Source organism: Mytilus edulis, chromosome 12 (assembly GCF_963676685.1).
Source record: "Mytilus edulis chromosome 12, xbMytEdul2.2, whole genome shotgun sequence".
Taxonomy (NCBI): Eukaryota; Metazoa; Mollusca; class Bivalvia; order Mytilida; family Mytilidae; genus Mytilus; species Mytilus edulis.
The window spans coordinates 46,989,626-47,017,229 of NC_092355.1; the positions used below are offsets into that span (position 1 = coordinate 46,989,626).

At 32.6% G+C, this 27,604-nt stretch overlaps 2 protein-coding genes across 4 annotated transcripts; one reads left to right on the top strand and one right to left on the bottom strand.

Annotated features, from left to right (window-relative positions):
• Positions 1–352: 352 nt before the first annotated feature.
• On the bottom strand, positions 353–20,801 carry LOC139498630 (uncharacterized). Of its 3 annotated transcripts, none has more exons than XM_071287109.1 (3): positions 20,738–20,801; positions 9,531–9,782; positions 353–1,443 (listed from the first exon to the last, which is right to left on the bottom strand). In XM_071287109.1, exons 2-3 carry the CDS (start codon positions 9,759–9,761, stop codon positions 442–444), a joined length of 1,233 nt encoding a protein of 410 aa, XP_071143210.1. In that variant the 5' UTR covers positions 9,762–9,782; positions 20,738–20,801; the 3' UTR covers positions 353–441. The 3 variants fall into 3 exon arrangements, with proteins under 3 accessions (XP_071143210.1, XP_071143211.1, XP_071143209.1); XM_071287110.1 differs by lacking the exon at positions 20,738–20,801 and adding an exon at positions 16,215–16,246; XM_071287108.1 differs by lacking the exon at positions 20,738–20,801 and adding an exon at positions 15,937–16,066.
• Positions 16,252–22,345, top strand: LOC139498631 (uncharacterized). The gene is made up of 3 exons (XM_071287111.1): positions 16,252–16,483; positions 19,555–19,776; positions 20,685–22,345. The coding sequence occupies exons 1-3, from the start codon at positions 16,328–16,330 to the stop codon at positions 20,886–20,888; spliced, it is 582 nt and encodes a 193-aa protein (XP_071143212.1). The 5' UTR covers positions 16,252–16,327; the 3' UTR covers positions 20,889–22,345.
• Positions 22,346–27,604: the final 5,259 nt, after the last annotated feature.

Sequence of the window (27,604 nt, forward strand, 5' to 3'; positions counted from 1 at the left end):
GTCCTGACTATTGTCAGAGTAGAATTGGTTTTTTTTTCTTTCTAACTAAAGTATGAAGATAATTAACCATTACAAAATAACTATACTCATGATAATAGGAAATGATTGATTACAACCAAGAAAATGAAAAAAACAAAACAAAGAAAGTGCACTACCCTGAACAGTCCTTTAAGTTATTAGAACTTTATTTGACACAGAATACTTTGAGATGTCCACATGAAGTGCAGCAATGAATGTTTTACTCTCTTGCCCTATACCAACATGACCAAGCTCATCTGTGTAATATATATTTAATATTGGAGCAAAAATTGATGTACCAAAATTGACTTTCTAGAAAACATAAAATTAAATCTTTCAAACTATTAAATTTGTAATTGCTACATCATCATGATCATTACTTTATATCACATATTAATATATTTGTGTACATTGTAGCTCTTATTAAAATGTTTCATTCAGATTAATATCAGCATTGGCAGTCATTTCTCGATCTATGACTCTGGCTGCTTCAACTTCAGCATTAACATCTACTTTCTCAGCCTCTTTCTCAAGTTCATTTTGCTCTTCATCATATTTTTCGACAAGTGCTTGGACCAGCATACAACGTGTTGCTCCACAATGACATGGAACTGGATGATGAGAGGCATCGTCTTCAGAACTTGATTGTTCATCCTCTTCACCTATAATTTCTACCGATATGTTGTAATGTCTTTTATTATCCTCATCTTGTGACAGATCTATATTGGCCGTGATCTGATCACCTTCATCTACTGTCATGGAGGCTGGCAGAAATATAACAGTTTGCTTCCAATGTGTTTGGCGTGTAGCTGGGGAGGTACTTAAAGTGACGATTTTTGTCCCTTGATCAGGGGATGCTGCAATAGGCCCTTTGAACTCTACATCAAACCAACTGGCAAATCCATGTACAAGTCCTGGTTTGGTGAATGTGTAGGATAATGTCTGATTAATATTTTGAATATCTGTTATAGTGACAGTTTTTAAATCTAGTTCACAGAAAATTTCTGGTTCGGCCACACATTGTAACTGTTCAATACATGTTATAGTAGGCTCACACATTTTATTCCCTAGAACTGCATATTTTACTGCAGAAAAATTATAGCCATAAATATTGTCCCAGAACAAAATGTTTTCAGCAACATAAGAAGACATGTTCACTGGTGTCATGTACAAAACAGCATCGGATGGAATCATAAGACCATCATTGGCCAAGTATTTGTCACGAGCAAAAATTACCGAATCCAACATGGATTCATGAAGCAGATAAAATCCCATCCATTCAGATATAATAATGTCTACTTTATCTACAGGTAAACTAATTTCTTCAATCTTTCCTTTGATGACCTTCACCTTATCCTCCATTTTGTTTTCCTCAATAATACTCTGGCTTAAATCAGCTATTGCACTAGCTTCCACAGCAAATACCTGCAAAATATAGAATAAAATTTGTTTATTATAGTGTCACATATTGATGGAAAACAAGGCATTCACATAATATTCATATACACACACATAACAATATTGTAACGTTTATGGATCATTGTAAATTCCCCTTTTTCTATTTTTAGATACTATATATGGGTCATTTTCAAAAAATGTCGAATTTTGAAATTGAAAAAATTATTAAAAGTTACTTATTCAAACAACCCTCTACATAAGCAAATCATAACAAACAGTACTTTAAGAACAACATATTAAAAGATGCAATCTTAATGATGTCATACAAGAATATGTTGAAACATTTTTTGATCGGTGGTACATTATTTTGTCTATCCTGTTACCATTTTCAAAAGAAATTTTGGGTTATTAAGAAAAGGTTTAGATAAAATGTTAAGCTTGTTTTACGTAGACAATTAGATGGTTTTCAAGAGAATAAACTTCTATATATATTCATTCTGTAATATAATAGATTATTTGCCAATTTTCCAGGTTGTACTGAAAAATGCCTCTAAAAATTGGTTTTCAAAGGTTGTAAAAATTACCACCAGTAATGCAAGTCTAAGATAGCAATGTATATTGTTTGGCATTTTTTCACCCTTTCAAATAAACCCAACATCAAGTAAATCCCTCATAAGTTAGTTTACTTTTCTCTATATTTCATTGGTAACAGGAACGTACGTTTCTGATATATTACTATATAAAAGTCTATCCTGTTACCTTTTTGTCTATCCTGTTACCGATATCAGTATTGCACCTGCGAATGCTTGAATTGGGAAGATTAAGACGTTATAACCTTAAGATGACTTCAAACAACGAAATATTTCATTCGTTTTGCACCTATATGTTAAGATAAAAAAATTAACGACGTTTTTGTCTACAATTGTCTATGCTGTTACTGTAACCATAGCAACCATAGTAACAGGATAGACATAACAGGATAGACAAATTTCTTCGTTTTTGATTGCTGTTGTAAAATAACTACTCCCTTTGGTGAAGTGATTATGTTTTTCTATTGTGAATTTGGTTTCCAACACGTTATTGCACTTTTTACAAATATACTGTTGGTGTATTTAATCAAAATTGATGGTAACAGCATAGACATAAAAAAAAGTACGCTCTATTTTTTTCACTACATGTCTTGAAATTTCTTTTCTCTACACTGTCGTTCAAGAAACGAGGCGTTTTAAATGTAAAGATTACTTTGCACTTTTGAAATCAACACTGACTGATTCAATATTCATAGGGAGAATAATTTCACGGCTGTTTTAAGTAGCGGTAACAGGAAAGACATGAACCTCCTGTACGCAGATTCAATTTAGTTTGTAGATAATATGTTACATACAATGATATAGAAGCTACGAATTTTCGTTAGAGTAATATTTAACGTTCTTAAAAAGTCCCTTTTGTAGATATCAAGGCGATCAGAAAATCGCAAAAAAATCATTTGAAATGTGTTTTTCTGACACTGTACGCAGACAAATACCCCCAAAATGGGTCTTAAATGCAGTTTAATCTTATCAAAATAGATGCAAGGTGTGTTTATTATTAATGTTCTGAATCACAAATCCGACAAGCTTTCATTTAAACCATTACAACTGAAATTTCCATTAGAAATAAAAAAGTTAGCATGGGTGTACTGAAAATTCGACATTTTTTGAAAACGACCCATATAACTATAGTTATCACCATCTTACGGTGTTTATATATCTCAACTTGTACGATTCGCTCGTGTATATAACAATGTTTTAGATTTTAACGAGAGAAATTTATGTATTACTGAAAAATTATTACACCAGGGTTTTCGATATCACAAACTAGTCAAAACATTTACTAAATTTTATCATCGGTATAAAGACATCATTCGTAAATATAGCTCAAGATGCAGACTTTTAATACGTTCAGGTATTTCACATCCAATTTTTTATGGAAATATTCTTTATAAAGCACAAAGGTGTCAGTATTCACCTCAGAAACTTACAAAACCTTTGAATAGACTTATTAAGAAGGGATATAATTACGATTCTGTTGTCAAGTCATTAAAGATTGCATATTTTGGCGTTAATATTGAGTCACTGATAAGGTCTTTGCATCGGAACTAAACACATTTATTCTAAAAACAGTTGTTGGCATAACACGGGTTATGTTCTTCTCATATATGTTATGATGGTATGATACTAAACCCCTAACGGGAAGGATTGTGCCTGATGTTCATATGATGAAATCATAATCTTTCAGTCAGTTTAATTGAAGTCTGGAGCTGGCATGTCAGTTAACTGCTAGTAGTCTGTTGTTATTTATGTATTATTGTCATTTTGTTTATTTTCTTTGGTTACATCTTCTGACATCAGACTCAGACTTCTCTTGCACTGAATTTTAATATGCGTATTGTTATGCGTTTACTTTTCTACATTGGTTAGAGGTATAGGGGGAGGGTTGAGATATCACAAACATGTTTAACCCCGCCGCATTTTTGCGCCTGTCCCAAGTCAGGAGCCTCTGGTCTTTGTTAGTCTTGTATTATTTTAATTTTAGTTTCTTGTGTACAATTTGGAAATTAGTATGGCGTTCATTATCACTGGACTAGTATATATTTGTTTAGGGGCCAGCTGAGGGACGCCTCCGGGTGCAGGAATTTCTCGCTACATTGAAGACCTGTTGGTGACCCTCTGCTGTTGTTTTTTTATTTGGTCGGGTTGTTGTCTCTTTGACACATTCCCCATTTCCATTCTCAATTTTATTGTCCAGTCACTTTATTGCGGGGATCGTTTTTCTCGTGCTTGAGACTCAATGTCTAGACCTGGATATTTAAACCTCGTCAGGGCAGTATTTCTTTAGATTGGGGAAAACTTTCGTACTGGTAAGTTGTACTTTAAATTTCATTTTATTTTGTATTTTGATGTTTGACTTAAATATTTATTTCTTCACATTTGATATATTTTTTTTCGGTCTTGTAGTCAAACAGTTCTAAAATATAAATTACGTTTCCGTTCCAGAATAAATAGAGGGAATTGTACACTAGCTTGATAATTTATGATTTCGGGTTTATAAAGAGATGGAGTTCATTTTGATAGCTATATTTAGACAGATGGTTAATCCGAGGGATATTTTGGAGTAACGGTCGTCAATCTGCGGAATTGTTCATGCCCTACTCTGAAATAGAATTTTGTATTATCGCATGTTTAAGTTTTGGGTCTTGAACTGGTCAATGATATTGAAAAACTTTTTCAGACATTGCTCTGGTTGGACTGAAGATTAAACGGGTATAGATAAATGCGATGGTTTTTTTTACTGGATCGATTTTTGTTCCCTAGTCATAGAATAATGAGGTTCATGATCTAGTCTAACAAAGTCGGTGGGAACCAGTGGGTATATTTATTTGGTCTCAGAAGGTTGACGTCACAACTTGATTGATTGGATAATATTTCAGTTAAAGACCACTAGTGTACAGCTCTCAATATTTTAAGTAAACAGACACCTCAAAATTCTAGTATCATATTATTTTATTCAATTAGATAGCACTAAGGCCAAACGCTTACTTGAATTGGTTAACTTGTAATGGGTATTTTTCACCGCATCGTTTATCCCAAAAGGGGAAGTTCGAAAGTGTATTGAAATTCTGAATTGATAATTTCACATGGAGATACCGCAATACTTATGTATTTATATTGTCTTTGTCTATTAAATATGAAACTGTTTTATGAATTTTGGTCATTTGTTATATGAGCAAATACTTTGCTTGGCAAATCGTCATCACTGGTCATTTTTAGGTTTCTTATACCTGTCATTTATTGAATTTACTGTTTCGTTGTATTGTCAGTATGCTGTCAGAAGTCCTGGGGCGAAAGCACAGGCCAAACCCTCTCTACCAGTAACGTAAACGGCTGAGCTAGCGGGGTATAATGTCATGAGACAGATTATGAAAGAAAAATAGGTTTACACATGAAAACCCATTTACGTTGCAATATACACAATAACATTCAACTACATTGTACATACAGTACTACCTGTGACATTATCTTATTCATGGTGGCCATAAAAGTTATGTCCACCATGGTGGCCCTATATGTCCATCATTATACCCCCTGTTGCTTAATTAATACACAAGGTATTAATCAAAAACTAGTCAAGGATAAAGGTAAATCTTGACTGCATTGAAGTGTTAAAATTATATAACTTACAGGTCATGTGTCTCATGTAAAATATACATGTATGTGTTTGTGAAATTTAATTACTGTGATTATGACAAGAAAATTCAAAAATAAAATTAAATAATATAACTAGTTGAATAGATAGCTGATTTTTTTTAATTTGACTCATGAATATTTGTTTTGACATTTTACCTTTTTAATAAATTTAAGTTATTTTTTACATATACTTTATGGTAAGTGAAGAATAAATGAATATCATCTTCTAATATAATGCAAACTTTCCTAATGCCTGCCTTTTTCTATTGAAAACTTGTTTCTTAAATTAATTTTCTTAAATCAAAATGATTTATACTTAAATCATAGTAGATATATACTTATCTGCATTCAATACTGTTTCACAAATGTTAAAGATTGTCTTTAGAACTTATTCTAAATAAAATTTAGGCAATTCCTTATTTCTCTATTGAATAAATATATTCAAAATATTCATTAGATAATATTTGTATTGTCATATAAACATATGTTATTTAGTTTGTGACAAAAAACAAACAAACAAACAAAAAAAGACAATTACAATGCAAAGAATTAACAATTCTATAAGAAATTAAAACACATGGATTTTTTTCAGGTTTCTGCCCTCAGTTCTAATACATTTGTAATGACTATTTTATAAGGGAGGCAATATTTTCAACATATTGATGTAATAAAGATTTATCATTTCTTTCACTTTTTGTTCTTGGGTAAGACAATATTATGAGAAGGTAAACAATTTTCAAATAGATTATCTCAAGTTGTTTTGTTAATTTTACAATTAAGGAAGGAGTGGTCTTCATTGTCCAGCAAGTGGCACAGTTTATCTTTTCAAGGAATTTTATATTGTCCACTATTTTCTATTTCTAAAACTTTATGACCACTAACTCTCTATGTTCTTTTCAAGGAATTTTATATTGTCCACTATTTTCTATTTCTAAAACTTTATGACCACTAACTCTCTATGTGACACATTTGAGTATACAGTTTTTACCAAAGTTTTTATTCTTAAATCTATTTAATAAATTTATATACAATTAAAGGCATAACAAGGACTAAGTAAGTAAGTAATACAATTATAAATCTATTTTCAAAAATGTTCTTATATTTTCTCCAAATTGATTTTTTATCAAGATAAAATAGAGAATGGAAATGGGGAATGTGTCAAAGAGACAACAACCCCAATTTTAAAGTCTTAATTCATTCAAGTCCCTGAAATTGTTAACTTTATCTAAAAGGCCTGAGTTTAGGGAAATATTTGCAAATGTATACAAGAATATGTATCATACCAGTCCAGCACTTCCAGTAATATAAATGTACACAGAAAAAAATGATATAATTAATAGACCATAAAAGTGTACCATCTATATAAGTGTATTTTGTCAAATTTTGGCTTTTAACTGACAGATATTAGCCAAACTGAAGATAGTCATATTTAATAAGTTCAAATTTGTTTCAAAAAGGAAAAGCAAGACAGTTTTTTTCTTTAAATATTTTTTTTGGAAAAATAAGTCTCTTCAACATGTCCATTATGTTAACTCCTGATTTCAGATTTAAAAAAAAAAAGATAGACAAAAATAGTTTTTTCTAGATTAAAATAGGGATAATTCATTCAATAATGCAAATAAACAATAAAATACGATGAACATCATGTACATTAATTATTTTTTTACTTTTAAAATGCTAGTCAATAACTTTATCTTTGACATTTTTGTCTTTTTGCTTCTCAAGATTCTTACTAAGAAGACATTAAAAGAATAAGAAACAAAATCATACAAAAATGAATAAAAACAAATAAAACAAGTGAAACTGCGAGCTACTGCTCACTGATGATACCCCCGCCGCAAGTGGATAATATTAATAGTGTAAAAATATGCAAGTGTTCGGTAAACAGGAAGTTGTCGAGTGATGAATCTGAAAACGCATCACACGGCATAGCTGACTTATATAAATCCTGAAACCAAATTTCAGAAATCCTTGTATTGTAGTTCCTGAGAAAAATGTGACGAAAATTTTCAACTTGGCTATCATGTGTAAAATCATACAAGTGTTCGGTAAACAGGAAGTTGTCGAGTGATGAATCTGAAAACGCATCACACGGTATAGCTGACTTATATAAATCCTGAAACCAAATTTCAGAAATCCTTGTATTGTAGTTCCTGAGAAAAATGTGACGAAAATTTTCAACTTGGCTATAATGTGTAAAATCAGACAAGTGTTCGGTAAACAGGAAGTTGTCAAGTGATGAATCTGAAAACGCATCACACGGTATGGCTGACATATATAAATGTTGATACCAAATTACAGAAAGGGTGGATGTGTAGTTCCTGAGAAAAATGTGACGAAAGTTTCATGGGACGGACTGACTGAAGGACGGACTGACGGACGGACTGACGGACTGATGGACGGACTGACAGACGGACTGACGGACAGACAGAGGTAAAACAGTATACCCCCCCTTTTTTAAAGCGGGCTATAATGTGTAAAATCAGACAAGTGTTCGGTAAACAGGAAGTTGTCAAGTGATGAATCTGAAAACGCATCACACGGTATGGCTGACATATATAAATGTTGATACCAAATTACAGAAAGGGTGGATGTGTAGTTCCTGAGAAAAATGTGACGAAAGTTTCATGGGACGGACTGACTGACGGACGGACTGACGGACGGACTGACGGACTGATGGACGGACTGACGGATGGACTGACGGACAGACAGAGGTAAAACAGTATACCCCCCCTTTTTTAAAGCGGGGGTATAAAAATAAATTTGAATAAATTCAAAAGATAGAAAAATCAAAAATAATATTTAATTAACAAAGACTAAAACAATGTCTTATTCTACATTTTCAAAAAAAGGTAAAATGTCAATTTTGAAAGAAACCTAAGTTACCTGTACAGGTAAATTTTAAAGAAACATACAAGTTGAAAACTTCAACCCTGATTGATTACAACAGGTAACATTATTAGCTAAAACATCAACCTATGTTTTATGACCCCAATAAATGGCCAACATCTCAAGATTGAATACCCCAATAAATGGCCACCATTGGATGTTGACCATGCAAGAGGGTGGACATAATTAAGAGAATGTCACAGGCTGTACTGTATATGACTAGAACATACATGAAGCTCAACCAAATTACTTTAAAGGTGATTAATGATACACTTGGGATATTTTCCCACCAACAGATCAGAAACACTGCACCTGACATGGGTGCTCATATTGAAAATGTATTGAGCTGGGATGCAAAATACTTGTGTTTTCTGGACTCTGTAGTTAATATGATGATATTCTTATTTTGAATTATCTCCCTTCGTCTGCTTTTTGATTATTGGTTTGATATCCAATCATGAAACAACAATTATACACTTTTAAACTTTTGTTGTTCAGATTTAATGTTCTTTCTCATGTATATCCATTTTTATTAGTTGTTTTGAGTTTATGACATGAGTCATGTATGTACAACGCAAACTGTTGAAAAAGTGAATGTAAAGAAAAAAAATGGTTTATGACTGATAAAGTTTTTAGCCTTTTTTCCTCTTGTGAGTGGTTAAAGAAGAATGAAAAATTTAATAAAGCTTCTCCAGAATAAAGTTATTAGTATTTAAATTTCATTTATCAGAGACTTTCCAAAATTACAAAAAATATCACGTTTCAGGTACCAGATGTAACATAATATCCTGACATGTATCATGAACTACACAAAAATGTAGTTCAGTACTACATGTACGAAGATAAGGTTAAGACACCTGTTTTACATAAACATGAAGAATGAAGAAGCAACAATTCATGACTGATAACTAATTGAAAATTAATGTTTACACATTTTTCCGCAAAAGCAGGTTATACTTAAGCTTGAGTTTAATGTTAAAACAAACTGTTTACTTGTACCTGCTTTGCTCCAGCTGAAGCAGCAAACAATGACAGGATACCAGTTCCTGATCCAACATCTAAAACAATTTTATCTTTCAACAAATGGCTGTTTTGTTGCATAAATTTTTGGTAAGCGGCAGTTCTTGGTTTATCTCTCAACATAAGTTCATGAACAGAAATATCTCCATAACTTTTGAAGTATTCATCAGTTTCAGGCTTGTCCATGTTTTCCTGGCTTTGATCATCCATGATCTTGATACAAATGGAAATCTAAAAAATGTTCAAAAGTTATATTATATCCTTTGTCTATAATCAGGCTTTGGACATTTCTAATAAAATCATAAACAACATAATTGGTTTATACTTCATCAAGTTCATGTACTTGTAATTAGACCTACCCATTTAGTAACGCCATTTGTAGACCTACCCATTTAGTACCTCCATTTGTAGACCTACCCATTTAGTACCTCCATTTTGGTGAGCATGGTGAGGTTTCTGTTTCTCTGTCTTAAATCCTTATCTTGTGTTTTGAGAACTGTTGGTTGTCTTTTCAATGGTTTTAGTTTTTTGGAATGAAATGTCAACTACAAATGTAGTGTGTTTTCGAATAACAGAGGAGGATTCAAAGGGTTTTCCTTTTGAATGGTATTATTTTATTATACAAGTCATGTTTGGGGCCCTTTCATGCCTTTACAGCTTGCTGTTCAGTGAAAAACAAGGCTCTGTGTTTAAGACCATACTTTAACCTAAAATGGTTTACTTTATATATTGTGACTTGGATGAAGTGTTGTCACATTGGCACTCATTCCACATTTTCTTATATTTATATATGGTGGACTTTGTCTTCTTTCACCATTTGTTCACAGGTAAAACATGTTGATATAATTTATTGTCCTAGGTTACATCTGGTAAATTTTATAGAGATCCATTCACTTAAACCAAAGTTATTGTCTGGAAACCAAATGCATCTTTAGATGACACTGACCGACAACGTCATACCAATATAAGACGCACAAAAATATTTTTGCAGTCCTATAAAAATATTTGTGTTTCCTATTTCCCTACCTACATCATGTACATGTACTCTAAAGCTATCATGTCTATATTTCAATATTAGAAATAGCCTACCTCAAATTTTTTTTAGTCATTTTTCAATAAGCACTGTTAAAATCAAATTTCTCTCCCATAAACTCTAATTGTAATAAAAATAATTAAAATAAACATGATAAAAAAATAATCCTATTTTTTCAAAGATGTCATGCATCATTTGTACATGTAGGAAAGGATTTTACCATGTTTACACTAAAATTTTCTGACAATGTACTCATACAAATTGTCATGGTTAATCATGATGTCTTGAAAGGCTATAACACCTTTTTTCTATGACAACTGACATCGCTGTAAGGCGTCAAAGCAAAAAATAAAATAAAATTTCAAGGTGTCATATAAAATTATTTAGTCCGAGATTACTCTGACGTCCAACAGCTGTTTTGCCAGACAAGCTGGGACCATGGGACAGTCTGAGATTACTCTATCGTCCAACGCTGTTTTGCCAGACAAGTTGGGTCCGTGGGACGTCAGAGCTTGTCTCATATCACATGTATCAAAAAGTGGATATTTGCCCGTCCTAAATAAATGCCCTGGTTTGTCGCTTCTGGTGCCAACGGACGGCCTTGGAATTATATAAATCCGGTATCAATTTGTTCATTTTTCTTTATCTCTTCATTTATGTAAGTTTCACCTAAATGTACCTGCCACCCTTTATTTTCTCATATTTCAACAGTTTTCACAGTGACCCACCGATTCTAGCATTTTGACTTTTATTGAGAAAGATTGTCATGTGATCACGAGAAAAAAGTAAGGCACAATGGACTATGCAGAGGTTAAAAAATTTTGTTACAGCTAACTAGCCCAGGACTTATTGGCAGCAGGATTTTACCAGCCCTGTTGGAAGAACTGCTAGTCCATCAAAACTGACCTGCTAGCCCTAGTATACCTTAAAAATCAAGAGTTTGCTGCATAATACAAAGTGGGTGTCCTTTGTTTTGAAGGAGACAGTATACACTGTATTCAATATTTTTTGTTGTTCTGTTATTTATTCTTTTGGTGCTTAACCTAACTTAGTTGTTCCCACATTCAAAGCAGACTTTTTATTGGCGTGCTTTGGGCAACTAACGGCAATATTCACAGAGCATTGTCTGTTTTTTCATCAGCAACAGCCAACCTTGCCAGGGGAATCATTGTGTCCCAGTTCTGCCAACTTTTCAGGAAGTGAATTCGTGATTTTTTGGCCAAATTGTAAAGATCAAAGAGAAAAAAAAATAGATCAAAGGAAAATGCCACCAAATAAGCATGAACATGTGTGAGTCTCGTGCTAAAGACTTGACACTATTATTTTTCTATGCGGCTTTTCCCTGTCGTATTTAGCATTTTTGAGGGATGAATTTTCAGCCTCGTTACTCCCTTCATCATGTTCATCTACCGTTTTTTGTTTTGAAACTGACGAAGTTCCTGTGGTTCCCTTAATAAAATATTAAGAAATATTTTGTTGCATGGTTTCGTGCTCAAGAGCTGTGCAACAAGACAGATCAATACCAATCAATACATCATACCCCCAAATACCGTTAATTGAAAATCTCGGCACGATAAGCAATGTACAATTCCCCAAGCCATGGTATGAGAAATCGATATTTAAAGTACGAGAATTGCAATCAACACATGATACCAGGCCACCCAGACATGCCGGAGTTATTTGTTCTATTTTTAAAATATACTAGAACACACCCGCGGGGAAATAGAGCGTATGTAAACTGTAAAAAAAATTATCTGGAGAATTTCAGGAGATGACTGTATGAAAAGTCAAAGGTACTTGTGAACTTGGCACTTTTATTGCCCTCCCCCTTTTTTCCGAATACCGATTTTTTATTCCTTCTTTTTTTCTGTATACTATGAACATACATATAAACTATAATTACTATGAACGGTAACTGATATATTATATATATATATATATATATACATCAGTGACCGCCTTGACGCCTTGAACAGTAAAGAGCCCCCCCCCCCCCCCCCCCCCCCACTGAAATACTTTAAGCAAGGATGATAGATGCTGGAATACACCCGCGAAATCGCGGGCATTCAGAGTGTGGTTTAAAGTACGTAAAGTGTTGTAGGATGCTTTTTTGAAAAAGATTTAATGACTGAAGAATTTCAGGAAAGGTATCAAAAGTTATAGGTACTTGAAGACAGTCGATTGTTTTTCTTTCAACCCCTCATCCTTTTTCCCAAATTTCCCAATTTTTTGTTTTTTATTTATTTCAATATGAACGTAGTACGTTTATATTTAGTACATGTATATTATAAACATTCATTACTATAATGTGTGTTTGCTTTTTACTATCAATTCTCAGTTTACTAATGAATCCACGGCGGTCTTTGATATACATGTATTCTATAGACCTCTCTATTTAATCAGGAACATATATGTTAGATATACTGTTCCCAGATTTAATATACTTAGTGACTCGATGAATTTTTGTAACAGATTTTATGACTGCAGAATTTCAGAAAAGGTATCAAAAGTCATACATGTAGGTACTTTGGAACACGACAATTGTTTTTCTAGCCAGGCTCCTCATTTATTCCTCCCAAATTCCGATTTTTTTTACTATCAATTTCAATGATGTTAGCGTTTATCTGTATATTATGAACATTCATTGCTATAAATAAAGTGTATTTGCTTTTTACTTTCAATTCCCAGTTTACTAATCGATCCACGGCGGTCATTGACATATTAATATAGACCCTATCTATTTAATAAACTCCGTGGATAGTTACATTGTAACTTGAAAATGATAGCAGATAGCAAATACACTTTATTCATAGTCTTTGTTATGTTCAAAGTGCAGAAAAACGCAAACCGGAAGTCTAGTCTGACTTAAAATTTCGTCCAATAACGGAAAAATAACCAAAAACTAAATAATCATAAGAATGGATGACAAATGCGACTATACATGGTACATTTACCTATAGGACACAGAGACAGGATAATTAATTTATTGTGGAAAGAAGAGAAGCGACACATAAAATGAGGTCTTCTCGTTTAATAGTATAGATATATGTACAACAGGACCTGTACAAACCAGTTCAAATGATCATGATTGGAATCCAAGATGACTTAATTGAATCGAAATGGCTAACATAGAATAGTGATGAAGGGATTTTTCACTTCCTATTTTGAAAACATCAAGAATTTTTTGTTACTAGTCCGTCGGGCATATCGGATTACACATTTTAATTGCCCGAGTCGTAAATGATCTAGTCCCAGGCGTCGGGCTAGTGGATTTTTTAACCCCTGCTATGGGAAATGATGTATGCATATGACCCTAGGTAAATATGAATACATGTATATAACCTAACACCTGGCTCATTTACTATGCAAGCAATGTAAATATCCTAGAGCTTCCGAATGTTTAGCGTGGTTGGCACTAAATGCTTAATACTGATCTCCTGTAAAGGAGGTGAAAAATCGTGGTTGGCTACTAAATGTTAAATATCGATCTCCTATAAAGGAGGTGAAAAAAGTATAAATATTTGCATACTTGAGCAGAGATGCAAACAGTTTTTTTTTCCTGTCAGACAATGGGGCCTACAGGGTACCAAGTTTTGCCAGACCCATCAAATTTCTGCCAGACCCATATTTTCACTCAAAAATCAAATGAAATTATGCTATTGAACAAACGTTAATTTTGATTTTGTTGATATTATTATTATTTTAAAATAACCTGTGATTCATAACAATTGTAGTTTATTGAATAATACATTACATAATATTGATCTGATTAAAAGTTATTCTTCACAAGAGTACTTGGAAACAAGATAGTCATTGGTAGTTTCATTCTGTTCAAATTCAAAATCTGACTCATAGTCAGAATCATTATCACTCCCAGATTCATTCGTCTTTACAGCTTTATCAACTTGAATAGGTGACTGGTTTGGTCTTTTACCGGGTTTCGACCCACTTACAAATTTTATCGGCCATGACATATTTCCTGAACTTATCAACTATGCTTAATAGACCTCCTTCCTAGAGAGCGAATTTCTAAAACAAAAAACATGACGGAAATACGGAGAATTGTTCGGGGCGAGATGGACAAGGTACGAAAGACTATTTATTACTGAGCGGAAATACTGGTTCCCGGAGTTAGAAAATGCGGGGGAACAGGACATTTACTTTTATTAAAGATGATCGCAATTTTATAAACAAAATACTCTGCCGGGGCCGACGGGGATTTCAGTTTTGGCGGACCCAAGCGGACTTAAATATTGCCGGCCATCAGGTCCTGCACAGCTACAAGTTTTGCCGGACCTGCATAAATTCTGCCCCTTAGGTCCGACGATTAGTTGCATCTCTGCTTGAGTCTTGAGGTCGCGAAATCTCTCGTAACTGGACGTCCATTTGAAAATAAAAGTAAAATGTCTGAATCAATGGGTCAATATGAAAACTGTCTAAAATCAATATGAGAAAATAAAGGTTAACAGGTACAATGTAGGTGAAACTTACATAAATGAAGAGATAAATGAAAAATGAACAAATTGATACCCGATTTATATAATTCCAAGGCCGTCCGTTGGCACCAGAAGCTACGAAGCAGCGCATCTATTTTGGATGGGCAAATATCCACTTTTTTTATATGGGACGAGCTCTGACGTCCCATGGCCCAAGCTTGTCTGGCAAAACAGCTGTTGGACGTCAGAGTAATCTTGGACTAATAATTATTTGGACTGAGTCATGGTAATCCAAAAAATAAGACGTCTTAGAGGAAGGCTATTTTAATTTTTTGCTTGGGACACCTTAATAGACGTATTTACACTTGTATGCAAATTTGTCCGCCATTACGTAAACTCACACAGGTTCCCGTAAACTTTTACATCATAGATTAAAATATTTGACGTCACAATTTAAAAGTGATTGTTGCTTGACGTCAAAAGGTGATTCGGAGTAGATCTAAGGTCATTCGGAGGCAAGATTCAGCTAAATACCAAAAGTGTAAATACGTTTATTCCTATCCTAATTTTTTTTACCCCTTACCCTTACATCATGTAAGGGGTATAAAAAAAAAGAATATAATAGCCTTTCAAGACATCATAATTATTTGGACTACAGTAATGGAAGGACAGATAATCATGCCGTCTGCTGTGGGTATAGCTGCGGAACCGTAGCTCTTAAGTCCTTATGTTATTTTTTGACTATTTGCGGACCATCCTAAGAGCTACGGTTCCGCAGCTACTGTGGGTATTTTTCGATTTTGACTTTTTTTTTATCCAATTCTTACCAGAAAAATAAATAGCCTTGCCAGACGTAATTTCCGGGTGATTGATTGGTTTAATATAGATTTGACCTGAATGAAAAGTATAACCTTACATAATTTCAAAGTAGTTGTAAACGTTATTCCTGAACGTGATGCATGGATAGTAAATCTGATGTTTGTCAACAGAAAAATATACACGTGCTTCCGGTAAATAGAGTTTCCTAAAAATAAATTAAAACGGAAAAGCTATGAAAGAATATCCGCGAATGATTCAAATTTTAATGCATTTTTGATATAAACGGTTCATGTAGTATATCCTATGACTTTTTGCAGTTTTACATTCCCCCCTTTTCTAATCAAATAATAACTCGATTGGAAGAGTATCCCCTACCACTGTATCATGTGAGTCAAAAATACCGTTTACCCCCGTGTCTCCCGAAATGGGTTTTTGAATTAGAATAGACACGAAAACTTCCTGTTGTTATAAAACCAAAAAATCTCAAAATGAACATTTCTTACGTTCTAAGAAATTTTAAGCACCAATTATTGAAGTCTTTTATTTCCAAGAAAACAAAAATTTCCACTAGATTGTTTACTACTACCTCAGTTTTTCATCAGGAAAGGGTAAAAGGGGAAAATGGTCTGAATAAAAAAGTAAAGGTATGATTCACCATGATCTTTACCAGTTTACTCTCGCACTTGTACATTTGGTACTTGCTTATTATATAATGATAATGACTTTTGGAAACCACATGTGGGTACAATTCAAATCGGCATCCATACTGGCCATAGAAAAAGTCAAATCGGCACCCATACTGGCCATAGAAAAAGTCAAATTGACACCTGGTTAAATCGGAATCTAGTCAAATCTATTTAAACTTTCTTGCAAAATACATTTGTAATTCTAATGCAACAACCTTTGTAACGTTCATTTTGATTGGATAACGTCACTTTCTTACATGGCATCAATTAGGAGATAACTGTATTGTATTTTAAGCTCCGACGGCATCAATTGGGGATTTGATGGTCGCAAATTAAGTTTACTGGCGACGCGTCAGTTTCATTAGAATGGGGATAACAATATTGTATTTTAAGCTCCAACGGCATCAATTTGGGATTTGATGGTCGCAAATACCCGTAAACTGTCTCCGCTAATGGGTCGCTAGTAAACTTAATTTGCGACCATAAAATCCCCAATTGATGCCGTCGGAGCTTAAAATACAATACAGTTATCTCCTAATTAGCAATTAAGGTGCAATCCTGCAAAATGTTCAACTGGTTAAAAATTGCATAAAAAATATCCGATACACCATACATGTATATATATATAATTAAAAATACATCAACCCCCATAATAGTGAATACTATTAAGTGAATATTGCTGGACAAACCCTTCCTTATTTAACTCTATTATTATTTATTTAAATACTGAAAAATTTCTGGACAACCCATTCCTTATTTTTACTGTTTTTTGCTTAAAATACTGTTAAAAAAATATTAAACAAATCTAACATGGGTAATGAATTGACTATATCAAGTGCCGATTTAATCAGGTGCCAATTTGACTAGGTGCTGATTTTACTATACAGGGTGCTGATTTAACCAGGTGCGGATTTGACTAGAATTCCCACTTGTTACTCCTTTCCTTCGTTCGATGTTCTGAGTGAGTGCTGTCACAATTTTTATGACCATTTATCTCTATCATGTCTATTCTTTATACTTTTTGCATATAATTTTTTTTCTATAGATTTTATCATCTCATTCAAGTATGTATTCTCTTTTCTTTTGTTTTTTTTATTGTTTATATTATTCTTTATTCTATAAACTCCTCATCCATATTTAACATTTGTTTGCTTTTTGGAAATTGTATGTGTATGTTCCTCTCTTAGGGATGACATCAAAAGTTTAATGAAGGATAAAAAAAACTTAATTCACATAGTTTTTTCACTGACACCCCCCCCCCCCCCTTAACTTAATTTGAGAAAAATGTATTGACCAATATGGATATACATTGTACATGGACATGTATGAAAAATTGATGTTGGATAAACAAACTTGCAGCAATTTTACCCACCCCTACCCCCCTAACTATTTGAATTAAGTTTTTTTTTTATCCTACATTGATCTTTTGATGTCCTCCCTAAAGGAGCTACCATTTGATTTTTATGGGGGGGGCTAGGAAGAAATTTGAAAAAAAGGCAGGACAGGATTTTGAGTAAAAAAAAAAGGCAGGATAAGTAACTTGGCAAAAAAAAAAGGCAGGATGACAATTGTTGTAAAAAAGTCAGGACAAGCTAAGAAAAAAAAAGGCAGGACCGAATAGACTGAAAAATAAAAAGGCAGGACAGAGATTACATAAAAAAAAGGCAGGACACAATTTTTCATCCTAGCCCCCCATAAAAATCAAATGGTAGCTCCCTAATAGGGGATGACCGATTACGATTTTTTTTCTAAATGTCAACAAAAATTCTGATAAGTTTTGTCACTAATATTTGTAAGAGTATAATTATCAAGATATTCACACTACATGTACATGTATTCCAAGAAATTTATCCTTTCCTCATTTGATGCTAACAGACTAACTATGATCTGTCCCAATTTAGGCTAACAATAAATGAAGATCTTTGAAGGAGGTTTTGTTTATGCTTTTTTCCTTCATGTTATTTTATATCGCACACAATATATACATGTACATGATATAGCTATAATTCTCTATTCTTTTTTTATTTTCTGTTGTTTTGTTATCTTTGGTTTTCAACCCATTAACTCTGTTCTGTAAACCACATCTAGACCCTCAGCTGAAACTTGAAACTTAAGTTACATGTAACTCTTACTAATTAGATCTCTCAGGTGTAATCTTTGAATCAACATGATCAAATTAAAGTTGATAACAATTACATGTATTTTTTAAGCAACTAGTACATGTAGCTATATTATATAAACAATAGTGGTTATTTAACATTTCATACAATGAGCACACCTGAATAAAGAAAGATAACTCAATCTGATTTATTTTCCTAGCATTGAGTAATCCACTTAACATATTCTAAAATATGTCTACTACAATGATACTTCTTGCTTAAGAATATATATGTTTAGGTATTTTGAGTTATGGGAAAAGTTAAAGAGGGTCTTAGTAGCAGTGTTGGTAGGGTGCCTTGGTCATCTTTTTCTGTTTTCTTTATTTTTAATACAAATTTTCACTGTTGCTATATATATCCTAACATTGTGCATTTACTGAGCACAGCTGTTTTGTGCTGTATTGCCATTAAGCACAGTAGCTGTAGAAAGGTGAAACTGGTAAAGTGTGTCAGACCATAGAAACAGAATGAAGCAGGACACCTTTCAAAACATGCTGCATATAAAGCTCAACTGTGCCAAGCAATGATTTAAAAACTTGTGTGACAAGGTGCTTGACAAGTTTTTCAGCCTAAAAAGTAGAAAGATAAGAGTTCTATAAGGGCTAATGATGTAGTTCTTGTATAACCAGTGATTTCAACGAATAAACACAATGTTTGATTAATATCTTTATTAAAACATGCCCTTTTCATATTATCATATCATGCGTTAAATGCCCTTTTTCAGGATTGGCACCCTGCCCTTTTGAAATCCTAGCTGGAACACTGTACATGTATATAGTTGCTTTTTCAAATGTGATATGCATCTTTTTTTTAACATACATTGTAAAAGTTTGTTTAGTTTTAATCTTATCTACTTTTGTCTTTTCCCAGGTTTTGTATGATGGACAGTGTCCTATCTGTGCTGTTGAAATAAACTTAATGAAGAAATTAAACAAGAAGGACAATGTTGTAAATTTTGTGGATATAACTGTTGGAGAATACAAACCAGATGATCATTTAGGGATCACTTATAGTCAGGCTATGGGTAAAATGCATGTGATAGTAACTCATGGAAATAATACAAAGACTCATTCTACACCAGAAGTAACAAAAGTAAGTTATATAAACAGACCTTTCCAACAGATAGTATTAAAATTGTTCGATATATCAGTGGGTTTTTTCCTACATGCATGTAAAGAATTAATATTAACTGTTGACTGAATAAGTATATGTCATATATTTGGGATTAAAAACAGAATATTAAATGATGTGTGTCTGCCTGCCACCAAGACACTTACTTTTCCTTCTCTGGATCATTGGACAAACAGAAGATACATACATTACAAACACACAATCAAATTAAGTACTGGAAAAATGCCTAACTCTATATATATATATATATATATGCGAAAGCAAATTTACAGATCTAACATTGTTGGGTTGATGTTTAGACGAGTTGTATATATATATATATATATATCATGTATCTACATGATATACAACATTAATAAAGACAAATATTGATATCCATTGATAATAAGAAAAAAATGAAAATGAGGACAAATTTTATTAACATGATTAAATAGAAAGCAACTTTTGTCTTCACAAATCTCAATACAAAAAGAAAAAGATGAGAAAATACAAACTGCAAAAAAAATGTTTATTTATTTGCACCTGAAGCCATTTCTTGTTCTTAGTTAACTGTGGAACCATAACTCTATTGGTCCTTATTGTATTGCCTGATTTGTGAGGAAAGTCTACCACAAAAGGACCTGATTATATATGTATATTAGAGCTACAGTTCACTGCTAGTGCATGTACATTTTACTTATTATTATACTGTAATTCAAAGATTTTAAAAATATCAATTATTGGGTTAAAGGGAGACAATTATTCTTTATATTTCAACATAAATAAACAAACATAAAGGAAACTACATTCATGAATCAAAATTAATATAAGACTAAGAGAATAAGGGGTGTAATTATAAATGAGACAAACTTGTATTTACTGTTTTCCAGATATATGATAGTATGGAAGGAATGAAAGTTATGTATAATGCAGTTGGACTTACCTGGTTATCTAAACTGTTATCATACCCTGGGATCAAAGAGACTTCAGATAAATTCTATAGGTGGTTTGCAGTCAATAGATACAGAATGACTGGAAGAGACAAAGAAGAATGTGAATCAGAAAGATGTAATATCTCTGACAAAAAGAAGTGAATGTAACAACATCAACATTTGAGTGTAGTGTATGTTGTCAACCATAAGCATATAATATTCATATTTTTCTGCTCACCCATCATCCTTAGATGACAAGGTCACATCAGTATTTATATGTTTAAGCAAAAAGAGCGAGAAATTTTGGTGATAACTATATGGTAACAGACAGAAATGTTGATAAGTGACACATTTGAAACTAAAAGGCCATTTCATCAATGATGAGACGGTCACAGATTGTGTAATTAAGATAGATAAGAGTGAATTTTTAATAGTGTGGTACATGTACCTATTGTTTATGTTAATATATTGTTCTATATGTACGGGGGTATACATTTGATGATATATATATAAGTACGTCTGAGTCAGGACAACTCTACAACAGATTTATCCATCGGATCACCAGCAATGATGGTGATACATGGCTGTGTACATTATGTATATACAACTCGTCTAAGCATCAACCCAACAATGTTAGATCTGTAAATTTGCATTTGATGATATATACATACTTAAAAATAAATACTCCTTTAGACTGGCACAACCAAAGCTAGATAAAATAATGTCATATTCTGGTAAATTTTAACAATGTAAAATACAATCATTCTTCAGAATTTTAATTTCCTACTATAATAAGTACAGCTTATTTGAAAAAATCAATAAAAAATATATGTCACAGAGGAGTGAAAAATGATATTTCAATTTTAATTCCCAAAAATGGCATTTTGCAGCAAAGGGAGATAATTTGGAGCTTTTTCAATAATAAAACCTTTTAAAAGTCATCTGGGGCCAAAACAAATTGATTTTTATGGTTGATTTTTTTACCATATCATAAAGTAACAACTTATAGAAATGTAATAAATAAAATTTGTAATGAAAAAAAAATGTTTAACATTTTGCTGAAATTTGTGTTCCCTTGAGCCTCCTAAAGTAGACTTTACAGAGATATGAAGAAAAGGAGATATGGGTTGTAATTTTGTCAATGAGACAGAATCTTAAGGAGAAATATATCATGCATAACCAAAAGATATATAAAGAGCAATACACAATCTTCAACAAAAGTAAGGTGTATATAACAACATTAAGAGATCTGTAATCAACCTACCAATTCTCCAAATGACAAATAAACATTGAGACTTAACATGTGGAACTACTAACTAGGTTCCTGACTACTAACTGACTTTCTGAAAAATGTATTTATCAAGTAAAAAGTCATGTAAACTGGTAAAAGAAAAAGAAAAAAAAATCATGTTAAATCATTTCTAATGTCTTTGATGATTACCATTGTCTTTCAATTCTGTTCACTTTCAATCAAAGTATTAACATTATTAATAGATATTTATCCAATGTTTTATGTTATTGTTATTTAATGTAAAAATGAATGAAATTTTATGCATTTTTTGTACAGCATTTGTACAAAGAAGTAATCAATTTGCAAATAAACTTTTTTTGAAAAACAATCAAAGAATTTTTTTCTGTAGACTAAATTTATTATTTAATTCCTTTCATTATTATGTTAGTTCTAATATCAATTTATCAAATGATTAGGATGATAATCTGCAGACAGAATAGTTAGTTTTGATGTCATGAACATGTAACAGAATCAATTGATATTAACAGTTAATTCTTATGTTGTGCCCACTATCACCTGAAATCACCCCCAGTGTTTGTTGCTTAGTCTTTAGTTTTCTATTTTTGTGTCGTGTGTACTATTATTTGTCTGTTTGTCTTTTTTTTAGCAGTAGCATCGTCAGTTTATTTTCGATCTATGAGTTTGAATGTCCCTCTAGAATGTCTAGTATATTTTCCTTAATGCTCTTCAACTTTGTACTTGTTTGGCTTTATAAATATTTGATATGAGCGTCACTGATGAGTCTTATGTAGACAAAACGCGCGTCTGGCATTCTAAATTATAATCCTGGTACCTATGGTACTATTTACACCACTGGGTCGATGCCACTGCTGGTGGACGTTTCGTCCCCGAGGGTATCACCAGCCCAGTAGTTAACATTTCGGTTTTGACATGAATAACAACAATGTGGCCATTTTAATAGATTTCCTGTTCACAAAACTTTGAATTTTTCGTAAAACTAAGGATTTTCTTATTCCAGGCATAGATTACCTTAGCCGTATTTGGCACAACTTTTTGGAATTTTAGATTCTCAATGCTCTTCAACTTTGTACTTGTTTGGCTTTATAAATATTTTGATATGAGCCTTACTGATGAGTCTTATGTAGATGAAACACGTGTCTGGCGTACTAAATTATAATCCTGGTACCTATGATAACTATATATTCCCCCTCTTTTAAGTTTAACATTTTGTGTGTACCATTTGTTAGATATACAAGTTTTATCATGGTTGAATAAGGTCACTATAATTTATTTTTGTTTGAATTCTAATTGGTAAATATTTTAATTGTCAATAATCACTTAAATCTTGAAAATCATTATTGGTCGTAATTGATAAACCACATCCTTAATAGCCAAGGGTTGATAGTAACCAGTCCCTTCTGGAGAGGGTGGGACTAGAAACTGTAATAGAAAAAGAGAAACTTTAAAAAGCTAATTAACGAGATTTACGAATAGTCAGACATATAAATACATGTAAATGTCAACCCTGAAAAAATATGAGATATTGGCTTTAAGGTAGATAAGGTGTCTTCCTCCATCTTGGATTTTTAAATACCAGAATACAATCGGTCTAGATCTTTAATCAAATGTACAAATTTTGAGAGTAGTAGGTAATTCATGTGAAAGAAATGTCATTTCAGTATAGAAAATGACATGTATGTTTATTAGCAATGTGCAATTTACTAGAAAAAAAATGACAGATATGAAGCAACTGAGAAGCATTTTTATTTTTATCAAAGTGATAAGTTTTATTCTTTTTTCCCAATTAGATATTCTGTGAAACAAACAAGAGAAAAGAAATATGGGCTCCAGCCTTAAAGAATTAATTGATACTGTCATTACAGAATATGGATAGACTCACTTGTGTTGAGGGAATAGACCAGTATTAATTAATAAACTCATCATAGATACCAGGATCGAAATTTCATATTTACACCAGATGCATGTTTCGTTTACAAAAGACTCATTAGTGACGCTCGAATAATTTTTTTTTAAAAGCCAAATAAAGTACGAAGTTGAAGAGCATTGAGGACCAAAATTCCTAAAGTTTTGTCAAATACAGCAAGGTAATCTATTCCTGAGGTAGAAAAGCCTTAGTATTTCAAAAATTCAACATTTTGGTTAACAGTATATTTATAAAAATAACCATATCAATGATAACTCAAGTCAACACAGAAGTGCTGACGTGCAACTGGGCTGGTGATACCCTCGGGAAATAAATCTCCACCAGCAGTGGCATCGACCAAGTGGTTGTAAATAAACTCATCATAGATACCAGGATTGAAATTTCATATTAACGCCACACGCGCATTTCGTCTACAAAAGACTCATCAGTGACACTCTAATTAAAATGGACAAATAAAGTACAAAGTTGAAGAGCATTGAGGACCAACATTCCTAAACGGTTTGCCAAATACAGCTAAGGTAATCTATTCATGAGTTAGAAAAGCCTTAGTATTTCAAAAATTCAAAAAAACCATTTACAGTAAATTTTGTAATTATGAACATGTCAATGATAACTCACGTCAACACAGAAGTGCTGACTACTAGGCTGGTGATACCCTCGGGGAAATAAATCTCCACCAGCAGTGGCATCGACCCAGTGGTTGTAAATAAACTCATCATAGATACCAGGATTGAAATTTCAAATTTACTCCAGACGCGGATTTCGTCTACAAAAGACTCATAAGTGACGCTCGAATAAAAAAATGTTAAAAAGGCCAAATAAAGTACGAAGTTGAAGAGCATTGAGGACCCAAATTCCTAAAAGTTTTGCCAAATACAGCTATGGTAATCTGTTCCTGAGGTTTAAAAGCCTCAGTATTTCAAAAATTAAACATTTTGTTAACAGTAAAGGAGTAGGTCCGGTAAGGACCGATTTTGGCCTCAAATTTCAGGTTCATCTGACGAAAGATTTTGACCACTTTTTAAACACTTAAGTGACTATTTTATTTGAATTAATTAGTTTATGTGAAAGATTTTAACAGATTTAGTCATTAAAAACGATCCGATTCAAGCTCAAATATGAAAAATCTACCTAATATGCCGAAAAATGTCACTTTTCAGATGGTTTTTGGTAAAAATGAAAGTGGCCGCATCCGTGTTCATCCTCAACCTTTATATATGTTATGTATTATCATAAAATACAACTTACATTTCAATATTAAGGATGAACACGAATGCGGCCACTTTCGTTTTACACGAAAACCGTCTAAAATTTAACTAAAATGCTAGAATTATGAGGATTTCAGTAATTTAACTAAAATGCTAGAATTATGAGGATTTCAGTAATTTAGCATGACTTAATGGTGCTAGTACCGGATATATGTGCATTGTATTGTCAAAAACAGCCCATATTTATGTAGCAGAAGCATTCTACTGTCCAAAAAATAACTAAAGGTTTACTCTTTAACAATTTCGTAAAACTGCTATATTTTGGGGCCAAAAAGGGGTCTTACTGAACCTACTACTTTATAATTATGAACTTATCGATGATAACTCAAGTCAACACAGAAGTGTGGACTACTGGGCTGGTGATACCCTCGGGTAAATAAATCTCCACAAGCAGTGGCATCGACCCAGTGGTTGTAAATAAACTCATCATAGATACCAGAATTGAAATTTCATATTTACAACAGACTCGCGTTTCGTCTACAAAAGACTCATCAGTGACGCTCGAAACAAAAAATGTTTAAAAGGCCAAATAATGTACGATGTTAAAGAGCATGGAGAACAAAAAATCCTAAAAGTTTTTCCAAATACTACGGGGCGCCGAACGGGACTCTTGTGGTTTTGTACTCGAAATTCAATTTTGTACGGACAAAAGTGATTTTTGTTTTAAAAACAAAAATGAGTTCAGTTTAACAAAATTTGTAGTATACTACAAATTTAAATTTTGTCATACAAAATTATCTTTCAGTGGACAAAAGTTACTTTTGTCATGACAAAATTCATTTTTATATCACAGACTTGACTTTGGTTACCTAATTTGAAAATTGGGCGACAAAAGTCAATTTTGTATGCAAATTAGTTTAGGTTGGATTCTGTGAACTAATTTGCATACAAAATCGACTTTTGTGAGACAAAATTGACTTTTGTGAGACAAAATTGACTTTTGTGAGACAAAATTGACTTTTGTGAGACAAAATTGACTATTGTGAGACAAAATTGACTTTTGTGAGACAAAATTGACTTCTGTGAGACAAAATTGACAAAATTGAATTTTGTCTCACAAAAGTTAATATTGTCTCACAAAATTGAATTTTGTCTCAAAGTACACAAAATTGACTTTTGTGAGACAAAATTGACGAAATTGAATTTTGTCTCACAAAAATTGAATCTTGTCTCACACAATTGACTTTTGTGTTTTAATTTCCATATCAGGTAACAAAAGTCAATTTGTATGCAAATAAGTTTATATTTGCATACCTTTTTGACAAAATTGACTTTTGTCATGACAAAAATTAAGTTCTCATAAAACAAGTCTGTATCACATAGTTTTGTAAGACAAAAATGAATTTGTTATGACAGAATTAAATTTTGTACAAAACCACAAGAGTCCCATTCGGCGCCCCGTAAATACAGCTAAGGTAATCTAATCCTGAGGTAGAAAAACCTTATGGCAGTGTGATTCTGAAACTGTGCGCCATGGAACACTTGTATTAAGCAATTATTTCATAGGAGAGGTATTGAACGAGAGGGATTGATCTTTATTGCTTGTCTAGAATAATAACCATCAAGTGTCATATTTTCAGGTCAAAGGACCAGGTGAGCTATTGTCATACGTTGTCGTCAACTTTTTAAAAGAAATTTTCCTTCAAAACTACTGAACATATTTCACTCAACTTTGAGTGAATGATTCTTGTACCATAATTTTGTGATATTCCGGTCAGTCAAAAACATTTCTGATATTGGTTAAAATAAGACGGGGATAAAATGGAGGTTATGGCTTACATCTCAAGAGTAAATTCTATTGCAAAAAAATTAGCAGCAGGTTAATTTTTTCAGACTAAATTGACAACCCATTCTGGAGTTAAGCAAAGTTAGATTTAGCAATAAGTTTATAGACTGAATTCACCAATTGATTCCTTATAGCAGTTGATCACCTTAAAATACTATTCCAATAATATTTTTTCTTTGAGAAACTATAATAGAAAGACTTGTACAGAAACTTTCAATCGAAAAAAAATGTCAAATGACCGAAATTGTCAATTGTTCTCTAAAAGATAATTATCATATAGTTTTTACCAGACACTATAATTGAATCATAATTAATAGCGATAAACGCTACTCGGGGAAAATGTTCAGCAAGTAAGACCTATACAAACAAGTCAAGATGACCGAAATCGTCAACTAATCTATATAGTTGTTGCCGAGGAGAGGATTTTTATTTTCAATTTATTTTAGTGTTACAGAAACATAGATAGAAGAAAATATTTGAGCACGCATTAATATAAATTAATAATGAAAAAATAATCATTGATGCAAGATCTACACGGCCATAAATTCAAGACATTCAAGCTCTTGTGCACGGTTGAGTCTCTTGTTTTTGATGATTCTTTACAATATCTGTATACTGAATAATCCG